This window comes from Macaca fascicularis, chromosome 15 (assembly GCF_037993035.2).
Source record: "Macaca fascicularis isolate 582-1 chromosome 15, T2T-MFA8v1.1".
Lineage (NCBI taxonomy): Eukaryota > Metazoa > Chordata > Mammalia > Primates > Cercopithecidae > Macaca > Macaca fascicularis.
This window is the reverse complement of record NC_088389.1, coordinates 63123899-63137173: the sequence shown is the minus strand read 5'-3', so window position 1 is coordinate 63137173 and position 13275 is coordinate 63123899. Positions and strand designations below refer to the sequence as shown.

General features: G+C 44.3%; 1 protein-coding gene across 11 annotated transcripts in view; it reads right to left on the bottom strand.

Moving 5' to 3' along the window:
* Positions 1–13275, bottom strand: part of GNE (glucosamine (UDP-N-acetyl)-2-epimerase/N-acetylmannosamine kinase) — a 60415-nt gene that overhangs the window by 3641 nt on the left and 43499 nt on the right. For 9 of the 11 annotated variants that reach the window (XM_005581314.4, XM_005581317.4, XM_015436997.4 and 6 more), the window contains 6 exons: positions 10825–10912; positions 9091–9301; positions 4957–5086; positions 4361–4582; positions 1731–1913; positions 74–190 (listed from right to left, as the gene is read on the bottom strand). In XM_005581314.4, the coding sequence (XP_005581371.1) occupies positions 74–190; positions 1731–1913; positions 4361–4582; positions 4957–5086; positions 9091–9301; positions 10825–10912 (951 nt within the window). The remainder of the gene's footprint in view (positions 1–73; positions 191–1730; positions 1914–4360; positions 4583–4956; positions 5087–9090; positions 9302–10824; positions 10913–13275) is intronic. The other 2 variants (XM_005581318.5, XM_065530368.1) reach the window with 1 other exon arrangement.

The following is a 13275-nucleotide window of genomic DNA, read 5'->3' as shown; positions in this document are numbered from 1 at the left end:
CTGGGGCCGGGCTGGGCCATATGATATCTGAGGCTACCCCCTGCAGCACAGCCACCTGCAGCCACATGCTCACCTGTTCTTAGGATGCTCTGGGCCTTCGCATTGCCAAGTTTCGCAGCTTGGATGAGATGGAGCGCACCCACAGCCTCATCTTTTGGCACTGACATCCCTTCCACCAAGAGCAGGTCCTCTGAGCAGAGTGGAAGGAAAAGCAGTCACTAATGAGCCTTGGGGAGGCCAAGCTCACCACTGGGCCTGTGGAAAGCAAGCCCCTATATGGGAAGATGGTGTTTTCTTTTCACAATTGCAAAGCTTATCATTCACAAACATCTCTATACACTGCCCCTAAAGCTTTTGCTACCCTCTTGCTAATTGGTTGTACATAACCCAGAACCTATCTTCCTGGAAAAACCTCAAGTCTGATGACAGCCTCCTACCCCTCTGGCTCCCTCACTTCTCACTTCCAGGAGCAGACAGTCTTTGAAGTGTTCTTTTCTCCAAATTATCACCTTCCTCCCACATTCACTCCTTCCTTACTCATGCCAGACACAATGCTGTGCCATCTGCCAGCACCACACATTCTATGGCAGCAAGGCACAGCAGCTGAGGAACAGACACAGGCCTGGGGTCAGTGCCAGCTCTGCCTCTCCCAGCTGCATGACCCCATGCCTGTCACCTCACCTCTACACATTCCTCCCTCCTGGAAGATGAGGGCAATAGTGCCTACCCTGGCAAGGTTATCTGAGGAATGAAATGAGATCATGAACATAAAGTACTTAGTTAAGTGCTGGCCAGAGAAATGCTCAGTAAGCAGCAGGAATTTCTGTGGTTATCTGTAGTCCTTGTCTTCCGCCTGTCACCAACTCAGATCAATCTGCCTCCTACTAATCTGCTAGAATATCTGGACCCTGAAGGAAAAAAATCCCCAGCTGTGCAAACTGCTACCTAGACATCAACTGGTGCTCTCCTGTATCCCCTGGGCCCTCACAGCTCTCACGCATTCTCCCTGACTGCTCTCTTCTATACCTTCACCGCCTTCCCAGTCCTTCTACCCCCACTGCCAACAGATGAGCATACTTCTTACCTCTCTCATAGGGGGCACCGCCACGCAATGATCCCCTACCTTTTTGCTTCCCATCCCATACACCCATCATCTCGGCTCGCCATGCCCTCTCGTGGGCCCTGTGCCTGGTTTTGCAGCTCATCTCTTCCCACCTCTTCAGAACCCTACTGTGTAGGGCTCTATACACTTCTCTCCTGCACTCTCGGCCTCCATTCCCCATTTCCTTTCCTTCAGCATATGCTCACAAATTGGTTTTGGGGGCCAAAAATCTACACTCTTTTTATGTATGAAGCACAGATATACTACACATACAGTGCATGTATGTGTGGTATATACATAACATGTTTTGTCCATTTATTTCTTCATTAAAATGTGTATTAAGTACCCACCCTGTGCTACTGGCTGAGAAAACAAAACTGAAGGAAATCTTCCCTGCTATCTTGGAACTCTAGACCTCTGTGCACCACCACCCCTGGGGAGGAAGAGTGGCAGTATGGGTCAGGACCAAGGAGGCTGTGCTGTTTTAGTGCGAGGGAGCCCTGCTTTTTCTCTAAGAAGTGAAAGGGGGGAAACTTCTGGCTTCAGTGTTCAGCTCTCTTTGGAATTTCCACTTTGAAGTACTTGTCTACTATTTGGTTACTTAATTCCTTGAGAGAGGGACACCAACCATCATGGAGTTTTTTTGCCTCCCTCTGCAAGGCCATTCCAGAGGCGTATGCTTCAATGCACCCATGGCTTCCACAGGAACAATCAGGCCCATCCAGAGACACAACAAGGTGGCCCAGTTCTGCAGCACAGAAGGAGCTTCCGTGGATCAGTTCATGCTGATGGATAATTCCACCACCGATTCCTACAGTGAGGGACAGAAATCACTGAGGGTGCTTTACCTGAAACAGAAAACTGGTATCACAACGCCTCATCTATTTAGCAGAGCTTTGGCATGTGAGGGTCTATATATATTTCTCTAGACAGATGAAGCCCACTAAGCATAAAGCATTCTCTGGTAGCATTTTGGATGGAAATGTTTTTAGCAGATCCTCTGATGCCCTGTGACCCATCTGCTTGGGTCACTGTGATTTCAAACACAGCTGTGGGGATAGTGCAGCGCAAGTGCATGCCCACCTTGTGGGTAGTAGACCCTCTGGTCCAGCACACACTGCCCATCTTTCTGCACCAAGGCTTTCTCCAACACTGAAGCAAGATCCTACCCAGCCATGCAGGCACAGCACCCAGGGGCAACCTGCAACCGAGGCAAGGCAGGAGCCAGCAGATCCACAGGACAATTCTGGATGCTGTTCTGCAGGCTTCTCAGGAGGTGCCGGTGGAGTTCAGCCCCCTTTGCCCCCAAGTCAACTTCAATAATGTTAATATATCCTTAAAGGCTTTCTTCCTGCTCTGTTTCATTCTTTCCACTCTCCCTCCTGCTTCTTGGGGTCACCTCCAAAAAACCATACCTGAACCTAAATCCTTGTCTCAGGCTCTGCTCAGGAAAACCCAAGATAAGTCTTTCTAAACTGTATCACACACTACCTGCTTCCCGAAGCAGAAAATAGGAAATATGATTTTGCCTCTTTTGATGCTGCCATGTCTAAAAATCTGTGATTCAATAATTACAAGTATCAGTGACTGTCTTTTGTTATGGTGTTTAGCAGTTACAAAGGAGTAAAGGGTATTGTGCCTGAGAAGGCTCTGCTTTTAAGGGTTGTCTTGCCATCTGTCACATCTTGGGCACTTATTCCTCAACCCCTCGTCCTCTGATTTACAGCTTAGTCACTGCTCTGAGCCAGGAAATGGTATCCAAGTTTGCTAAAACCGTGTCTGGAACTAAAAGAGGATGAGCATGAGCTAAAGTACATGAGCTTAGGCCAGGTGTGGTGGCTCACCCCTGTAATCCCAGCACTTTGGGAGGCTGAGGCGGGTGGATCACCTGAGGTCAGGAGTTCAAGACCAGCCTGACCAACAAGGTGAAACCTTGTCTCTACTAAAAATACAGAAATTAGCCGGGTGTGGTGGCACATGCCTGTAATCTCAGCTACTCGGGAGGCTGAGACGGGAATCGCTTGAATCTGGGAGGCAGTGAGCCGAGATTGCGCCACTGCACTCCAGCCTGGGTGACAGAGCAAGACTCACTCTCTAAATAAATAAATAATAAGTACATGAGCTTAAAGGGGAAGTGGTGTAATGCAGAATTTAAGCACATATAGGTTCTGAAGTTAGACATATCTGTACCAAAAACTGGCTCAACCACTTATTAGCCGAGTCTGTTTCCTCATTTAAAAATCAAGTTATACACTTAAAATATATACAATTTAAAAAAAAAAGTAACAAACTGGGATGTCATAAAAAAAATGACAGAGCAGGGAACTCCAAAAGTCCATTCTGCCACTAAAGCCAGGAAAAAACTGGTAAAAGTGTCAGAATCAACCTTTTTGGAACTCTGGAAACTAACCAGTTTACAACAAACAGAAGAATGCTTAATTTAAAAAACAAAAACCAGGACCAGGTGCATGTAATCCCAGCACTTTGGGAGTCAAGCCTGTAATCCCAGCACTTTGGGGAGGCCAAGGCAGGAGGATCCCTTGAGCCCAGCAGTTTAAGACCAGCCTGGGCAACATGGTGCAACCCTGTCTAAAAACAAACAAAACCAGCTGAATTTTGCTAAGAGAACTTTCTGGTGTTTTAATCTACCCTGGTCCCATCACCTGCTCTCCAGCTTGGTGGTGACCTTGAACAACAGTCCACACTCCCAGTACTGGTGTACAGATACAGTACTGGATACCAGTACCTGATGGGGCAGGACAAACTTATTCTCAAAAAATTGTGGTTGTTTGTTTTGCCCTGCCTGTCAGCTCCCTGGAGGACCACCTCAAAGGGCCTGCTTTCATCTCAACTAACTAGGAACTACCCAGTGCTGAGGGGGTTACATGAAGGGTGTTTATCAAAAACATTTCAAGGTAAAATATATTAGTCTCTGCTGCCTAGGGCAAAGGATAACAGCTGGGGCACCCAACACACTAACCAAAAAGACTGGGAGGAAAAGCTGGGAAATGAGAAGCTGTGGGAAATAAGAGCTTTGAATAGCTTTGACAAGTTCCTGGAATTTAGAAGGTCACATGCATGTCTAAGGCTGGGCACATGCTCAGAAAAGACATGAGAAGGCCACATGTGGCTTACCTTCAGGCTCTAGTCAAGCAGGAAGTGAAGGCTAAGGTAGAGTTGTAACCACCTGACCATGTTGAAGACATGCTCCAATATACATTCTAGCTCCTGAACCAACCTCCCGCTACCCCTTCTTACCTGTGCCTGTGATAAGTGTAACAAAGTTTTCCAGTCCCTTTCCTTGGCCAAATTTCCTTTCTGCCAGGGCAGCACAGTTGCCATCATTGTCTACCCACACGGGGAGATGCAAAGTGTCAGAAAGGGGGGTCCTAAGGTCCACAGAGTTCCACTCTTGGATCAGTTTGGTAGAATGCAGCACAATTCCTTCCCGAGGATTTACACGGCCACCTGTGGAAATGCCTGCGCTCCACCACGAACACAAGGAAAATAATGCTGATGAGCAATCTCAGGAAAGTGTGCTGACTTTCTTGGCTTAGAACACAGATTCATTCACCCCAGATCTCCTAAGACAAACATTACCAAGGACTGCAAGGAAATATTAGACAGTTGTGAATTAAAGCCATAGCGCCTTGAAGATTTCTAGAACCATCAGTGCTTCTCTCCTAATGCTTGTTGGTGTTCCAGGAAGTCCCCATGCTTGGGGCCCACAGACAGCACCTAGAGCCATCTGTGCACAGGGCAGACACTGACTTGATGCTCAGGCATGCATCACAACTTAGTAACTTTTGTACATTAAAATGAGCATTTCTTGGATTTATAATGTACAATCTTACCTACTCCCAAAATTCTGCAGTTCAGTTTTACAGCTTCTGCTGCAGCTTCCACACACATCTGTAGGATTAAATTAATCCTCTCTTCATAGGTTTTAGGATTGAACTGAGTATACTTCTTAACTATTTCACCCTAAAAGAGAAAACAAGTTCTGTCTCACTGGTCTTAGCTAAGCAGCATATTGTGAGTGTTGTGATCTTTTTCATGATAAATCAGATACTGCTATAGGATGACCCCGCAGTCTTAGATGACTGCTTGGGGAAGGAGCCACTGCCTGGCCTGGGCCAGCCCTGGGATAAACTCAAGTAGTTCCTGTAATCTGTCCTAGTATGGGGCTGTTGAAGCAATGAAAACTCCACAGCCAGCAAGATGGGCCCCTCTTTTTTCTTTTTTTGAGATGGCTTCTCGCTCTGTTGCCCAGGCTGGTGTGCAATGGTGCGATCTCGGCTCACTGCAACCTCCACCTCCCAGGTTCAGGTGATTCTCCTTCCTCAGCTTCTCAAGTAGCTGGGATTACAGGCGCCTGTCACCACGCCCGGCTAATTTTTGTATTTTTAATAGAGATGGGGTTTCACCATGTTGCCCAGGCTGGTCTCAAACTCGCGACCTCAAGCAATCCGCCTGCCTTGGCCTCCCAAAGTGCTGGGATTACAGGCGTGAGCCACTGCCCCCAGCTGGGCCCCTCTCTTAAGCTTAAGTTCAATGTTGGCTAATTTGAGCCTAGTTCATTAAAAGACCATATTTTACTCTTTCAGGTTGACAGAATTTTCTTGCTTACTGAGGTGACTGGGCACAGTGGCTCATGCCTGTAATCCCGGCACTTTGAGAGGCCAAGGCGGGAGAATTGCTTGAGCCCAGGAGTTTAAAACCAGCCTGGGAGATACTGTGAGACCTCATCTCTACAAAAAAATTAGCCAGGCATGTTGGCATATGCCTATAGTCCCAACTACTTGGGAGGCTGAGCTGGGAGGATTTCTTGAGCCTGGGAAGTTGAGGCTGCAGTGAGCTGAGATCATGCCACTGCACTCCAGCCTGGGCAACAGAGTGAGACCCTTTCTCAAAAAAAAAAAAATAATAATAATACTGAGGCAACTAAGTAGCTGAGCTTTAATCATCTCCTGTAATTGAATTCAGTGATGGTCTGGATACTTTGTTTCCTTAGGGTAAATTTCCATCCTGGTTGGCAGAAATACCACATTGTTTAAATTACTGTATGGCCAGGTGTGGTGGCTCATGGCTGTAATCCCAGCACTTTGAGAGGCCGTGGCAGGTAGATCACTTAGACCTCAGGAGTTCAAGACCAGCCTGGGAAGTAAGAGGAAACCCCATCTCTATAAAAAATACAAAAATTAGCCAGGCATGGTGGCTCACACCTGTAGTCCCAGTTACTTGGGAAGCTGAGGCTGGAGAATCACTTGAACCCAGGAAGCAGAGGATGCAGTGAGCCAAGATTGCACCACTGCACTTCAGTCTGGGCGACAGAGTGAAACCCTGTCTCAAAAAAAATAAAATAAATTACTGTGCTTTTTGATATGTTTGAATACCAAACAGTGATAGTCCCTCCTGATTATTTGTCTTTATATATTTTCTTTACACAACTGACTTTTGTCCGTTTAATGATAAACTTCGAGAAATTCCACTGTGATTTACAATAATTTTACTAAATGTAAAAAAAAATACCATTGAAATGTTTACTAGAATTATGTTGATCTTATAAACCCAATTTGGAAAACTCTGACATCTTAAAAATAATCAGCACTTCTATCCAGGGCATTTTTTTCAAGGCTTTATGTCTTACAGTAAAGTTTTAGAATTTTCTTTATATAGATCACATCGTTTCTGGCTTCAGTTATTCTTAGGAGTTTTTATTGTTATTCTGAATAAGATCTCTCTTTCCATTTATATTATATTGTTATTAGTGGATTTTAATATATCAAATACAGGGTTAGAGCTGTCACTAGGATTGTCATTAAAAATAAATGTAGGCCAGGCACGGTCGCTCATACCTGTAATCCCAGCACTTTGGGAGGTCAAGGCTGGAGGATCCCTTGAGCCCAGGAGTTCAAAAGCAGCCTGAGCAACATAGTGAACCACTGTATCTACAAAAAACAGGCATGCTGGCATAAGCCTGTAGTCCCGTCTACTCAGGAGGCTGAAGCATGAACATTGCTTGAGCCGGGGAGACAGAGGTTGCAGTGAGCCGAGATTGCACCACTGCACTCCAACGTGGGCGACAGAGCAAGACTCTGTCTCAAAAAATAAAAATACATCTAGAGCCAGGCACAGTTAATGTGCACCAGCATGTGCCTGTAGTCCTAGCTATTATACTTGGGAGGCTGAAGCAGAAGATCATTTAAGCCCAGGACCTTCAGTCCAGTCTGGGAAACATAGGAAAACCTTGTCTCTAAAAAAAATTTTTTTTTTTTAATTAAGAGAAGAAAAAATCTAGAGTAGTGCTTCTAAATCTTCACTGTGCATCAGAATCACCTGGACAGCTTTTAACAAAGAGCAATGCCTGGCCTTCATCCCCAGAGACTCTAATTTAACCAGTCTGGGGTGGGAGCCAAGCATTTTTTTGTCTATTAATAATGTTTTTTGTTTTACCCTGTCAATAATCTCCATTTTTGCTATTCCTTCCTTTATTCCCTTCATAACTTCCACAATTATGTTTGATAATGCTGCAGAAAACACCTTTTCTTCTTGATTTCAACAGGAATGCCTCTAGAATTCTACCACTGAAAAAGATATTGGCCTTTCATGTGGAATAAATCATCTTTCTGTTAAGAAACTATTCTTCTATTAGTTTTTGTTTTTTGAGATGGAGTCTCACTCTGTTGCCCAGGCTGGAGTGCAGTGGAGCGATCTTGGCTCACTGCAATCTCCGCCTCCCGGGTTCAAGCGATTCTCCTGCCTCAGCCTCCCAAGTAGCTGGGATTACAGGTGGCTGCCACCATGCCTGGCTAATTTTTTTTTTACTTTTATTTTTAGTAGAAACGGGGTTTCACCATGTTGTCCAGGCTGGTCTTGAACTCCTGACCTTAAGTGATCGACCTGCCTGGACTTCCCAAAGTGCTGGGATTACAGGTGCGAGCCACTGCATCCAGCCTTCTATTAGTTTTTAAAAGAGTATTTATCACTTTGGGAGGCCGAGTCGGGCGGATCACGAGGTCAGGAGATCAAGAACATCCTGGCTAACACGGTGAAACCCCGTCTCTACTAAAAATACAAAAAACTAGCCGGGCGAGGTGGCGGGCGCCTGTGGTCCCAGCTACTCGGGAGGCTGAGGCAGGAGAATGGCGTAAACCCGGGGGGCGGAGCTTGCAGTGAGCTGAGATCCGGCCACTGCACTCCAGCCTGGGCGACAGAGCGAGACTCCGTCTCAAAAAAAAAAAAAAAAAGAGTATTTATAAGGGAGGCCTCTTGGCTTTTCTTGAGAAAATTTTGTTTTGTTTTGCTTTCCTTATTTGACCTAATGGTATTAATAAATTTCCTACAACTTGACATTAAAATCTTTGCTATATCTCATCGTCTCTGGACGCTTTATACACTTACACTATTTCAAACAAAGAGTTTTCTGGTAGGTTTATTCTAAGTCATTAGAGATCACTTTAACATGATCAGTTTGTTATTTTTATGAATGTGCTCTCACCTATCAACACTGGGTGATGGTTTGGTTGATAGATTGAAGGTATGCTGTACTCAATAAAGAGCAGAACTGTAAAAATGCAAAATGGAAAATCCATACAACTGATGACATTCTAGAGAAGAGGCAGCTCCCTTCACTATTTGCTGATACCCCTCACCTGGGCAGTGAGTAATCAGCATACTCCACACTCCAAGCTGTTACTAAGTATAGAATTTCAGATCTTCTGGGTGGCAAAAGCCTGATCTGATGCCTAAAGGGGTCTTCCTACTGTCAAGTCTACTGTCTTGGATTCCCAAAGAAGTTACTTCTTTGAAATGTTAATGATCAGTAAAATAGTGAGACAAACATTGTAAAGGATCCACAAGTCAATACTATGAGCAAATGATTGCAAGTTCTTGTGTATGTTTCTAGTCTTACCTTCCAACTATATATACTTAAAAATCAATCACTTATATGGGATATAAAGTTAGGAGTTTAGGAGTTATTTTACCTTCATGCTGACTATTGCAACTCGGAGGTTTGTCCCGCCGAGATCAACGGCCAAGGCACTTAGAGTTTCAAGAATATGGTCAATATCTTGAGAGATATTCTCCTTCACAGGAGGAAAGCAGAATTTCTTTTGCAGTGGCTCTTGAAGATCGATAGATTTGAGAAACTTCAAAATCCTTGGAACAGCATTTCCATCCCCATATATCTTTGAACTGCAATATACAAAAAGTCAATTAAATTAAATGCTTCTGCCATACATGTTAAATGGTAGTAAGGGCATAATATAGTGGAATCTGAGACTTCAGGTAAAAATAATTCATGCTTCTTCCTAAAATGACATCTTCCTGCCATGCACAGTGGCTCACACATATAATCCCAGCACTTTGGGAGGCTGAGGCAGGAAGATTGCTTGAGCCCAAGAGTTTGAGACCAGTCTGGCATAGAGATGGCAACTCTGTCTCTACAAAAAAATACTTTAAAAAATCATGTTTAAAGAAATAAATAGGCTGGGTACCGTGGCTCACGCCTGTAATCCCTGCACTTTGGGAGGTCGAGGCAGGCGGATCACCTGAGGTCAGGAGTTCAAGATCAGCCTGGCCAACATGGTGAAACCTCATCTCTACTAAAAAGCACAAAAATTAGCCAGGTGTGGTGGGTGCCTGTAATCCCAGCTACTCAGGAGGTTGAGGCAGGAGAATTGCTTGAACCCGGAAGGCAGAGGTTGCAGTGAGCCGAGATTGTGCCACTGCACTCCAGCCTGGGTGACAGAGCGAGACTCTGTCTAAAAAAAAAAAAAACACACAACAAAAAAGAAAATAACATCTCCACAATATATACATACTTCAGAACATCATGTTGTACACAATAAATATATACCATTTTATCTGTCAGTTTAAAAACTGTAAGTCATAATTATACAGGACTAAAATTTTTTTATATAATAATATCTAGATCACTTCAGCAACATTGTAACTAAGTGCCTGTCTTTTTTTGCCTTTTTAGTTTTTATCTTTGTATTTCTGAGAAAACAAAATTATTTTCAGAAAGAAACATTCAAATACAGGGAAATCCCATCAATTTGAAACAGAAAGGAGGGTGGTCAAAATTAATTAAAAAGCTGAACTAGACTTTTTTAAAAAATCAGTTACATTGTTTTCTAATACTTATAGAAAGTCAAATAAGGTTAAATAAGTGTAGCAAAAGTGTTGTATTAATTAAGAGAAACAAATAAGGCTGGGCGCAGTGGCTTACGCCTGTAATCCTAGCACTTTGGGAGGCCAAGGCAGGCGGATCACCTGAGGTCAGGAGTTTGAGACCAGCCTGGCCAACATGGTGAAACCCCATCTCTACTGAAAATACAAAAATTAGCCGGGTGTGGTGGTGCGCACCTGTAATCCCAGCTACTCAAGAGGCTGAGACAGGAGGATTGCTTGAACCCAGGAGACGGAGGTTGCAGTGAGCTGAGATTGCGCCACTGCACTCTAGCCTGGGCAACAGCAAGACTCCATCTCAAAAAAGAAAGAAAGAAAGAAAGAAAATATATATTCTACATTGGAACCTTTGGTACAGTAATAACAGGTATGATATTAGCAATCTCTGTCTCCCCAGCAACTAGGGGCCTGTAGGCATAAGAAGGAAAGCTCTGTTAGGATGATTAAACAGTGATTGTAGCTCTAAAATGGTACTGAAGGTAGCTCCCCTTTTAATCACTCAACAAAAAATGTTTTATACTCACCAAGGGTACTGTTTACCAAACTGAAGGTGCAGTGCTTGCAATATTTTGTCTTGGGTGTCAGCATCCCGGACATGAAGAACATTCTCCCCTAGGTAAAACCAGTGACACATTACAAGGATTTGGAAGTGGGAATATTCAAATAATAAAGAAATTATCAGTGTACTATGCTCATAATTAGACCTGAAATCCAGCTGACTGAGTCTTCTTTTGTTAGGGAAAAATCAACTTTTCTACTTTATACCTTTTAAAGTACTCTTGGCAAGATTTCAGTACATCAAGGGCACTAGGGTCCTTCATTCCCAAAGAGAACAAATCAAATTTTTGTTTATTAAAATAAATAAGGTGGACTAACCTGGCATCCACTTACCATTTGCCTAGTCATCTATGAGATCCACTCTCTTTCAACCTGCCCTGCCTTCCATCTACTCAGCCAGCGGTTCACTCAGCTAGTCAGGCAGTCACCTTCCCTCCAGACATTTCCTGACCAATATGAGGGAGTAAATCTAGCGAAAATGGCCACGCTGTTCAATGGGTTTGGCTAAGAAGAGAAGAGTGAACGAGTAACAGCTGGAGAGAGGTGTGGGGTCAAGAAAGAAGTTGTTTCGTGTTGTTTGTTTTTAAGATGCGAGAGGCTTAGGCATGTTTAAACGATGAGGAGGTTAAATAAAGAAAGAGGAGAAAAGATGACTCATGGATAGGTCCCTGAGAAGGCAGTAGTAGGGACTGAAAACACAGGTAGAAGGATGGGCAGTGGACAGGCAGGAGAGACACCTACACCCACACCCATGCCCACACCCTGCTATAAAGAAGGTAAGAAGGAAAGGATGGATGGGCATGTACATTTATATAAGTTTATTTAAGTGTAGTGGCAAAAAGTACAGAGACCATGTTGGCATATGGTTCAAGTATCCTTTCACTTTTTTTTGTTTGTTTTTTTGAGACAGAGTCTTGCTCTGTTGCCCAGGCTGAAGTGCAGTGGCACAATCTCAGCTCACTGCAACCTCTACCTCCTGGGTTCAAGTGTCTCAGCCTCCTGTCTCAGCCTCCTGAGTAGCTGGGATTGCAGGCGTGTACCACCACACTTGGCTAATTTTTGTATTTTTAGAGACAGTGTTTCACCATGTTAGCCAGGCCGGCTTGAACTCCCGACCTCAAGTGATCCACCTGCCTTGGCCTCCCAAAGTGCTAGGATTACAGGCATGAGCCACCACACATGGCCCTCCTTTCACATCTTAAATGAACTCAGCAGTATCCACCACCCCTTCCTTAAAACATTTTATTTTGCAGGCTTTATGGATAGCACACTCTTCTCGTTTCCCTGCAGCCTCACTGGTGTTCCTCTTTAGTCTTCCTTGCTGGCCCTTACCTCTTCATCAGAACTCTAAAGATTGAAGGGCTCCAGAGGTTGGTCCTGGGCTCCATTCTCTGCCTTTTTTTTTTTTTTTTTTTGAGATGGAGTCTTGCTCTGTCACCCAGGCTGGAGTGCAGTAGCATGATCATAGCTCACTGTAACCTCAAACTCCTGGGCTCAAGTGATCCTCCCGCCTCAGCCTCCTGAGTAGCTCAGACCACAGGCGCATGATACCAGGTCCACCTAATTTTTAAATTTTTTTGTAGAGATAAAATATCACTATCTTTACCCAAGCTAGGGTCAAACTCCCAGCCTGAAGCAGTCCTGCCACCTCGGCCTCCCAAAGCACTGGTATTATAGGCGTTGAGCCACCGCACTTGGCCTGGGTTTTAAATACTGTCTATGGCTGGTGCCATTATCCTCAATATCTTTTCTTCATACTAGAAACAGAATTTTTAGCCGGGCATCTGATCCCCAGCCAAAGATTATATTCTGGCTGGTCCAAGTACAGTGGTGTTTACAACTAATTGATCACAACCAGTTCCTTCTCCCCCTGCACTGCTTCACTTAACTAGCCTAAAAAAAAGAAAGAAAGAAGGAAAGAAAAAAAAAAAAAAAAACAGACTGGGCACAATGGCTCACATCCATAATTCCAGGACTTTGTGAGGCCAAGGTAGGAAGGATCACTTGAGACTGGGAGTTTGAGACAAGCCTGGGCAACAAAGCAAGACCCTGTCTCTACAAAACATTTTGTAAAAACATTAGCCAGGCATGGCTGGGGAGGCTAAAGTGAGAGGATAACTTGAGCCCAGGAATTCAAGGTTACGATGAGCTATGACTGCACCACTGCACTCCAGTCTGAGCAACAGAACAATATCATCTCAGACAAAAAAAAAAAAAGACTATATTCTTCAGCTTGCCTTGCAGCCAGATGTGGCCATATGACTAAGTTCTGATGGATGTGAGAAGAAAGATTTGCAACTTTCAGGTCTTGCCTTTAAAGGGAAAGGCATCTTCTCTTTTCCTTCTTCCAAAGGCTAAAACAGAGACTTGCAAGCAATAGCTAGAGCAACCACTAAGAAAATAGATGGGGGCTAAGT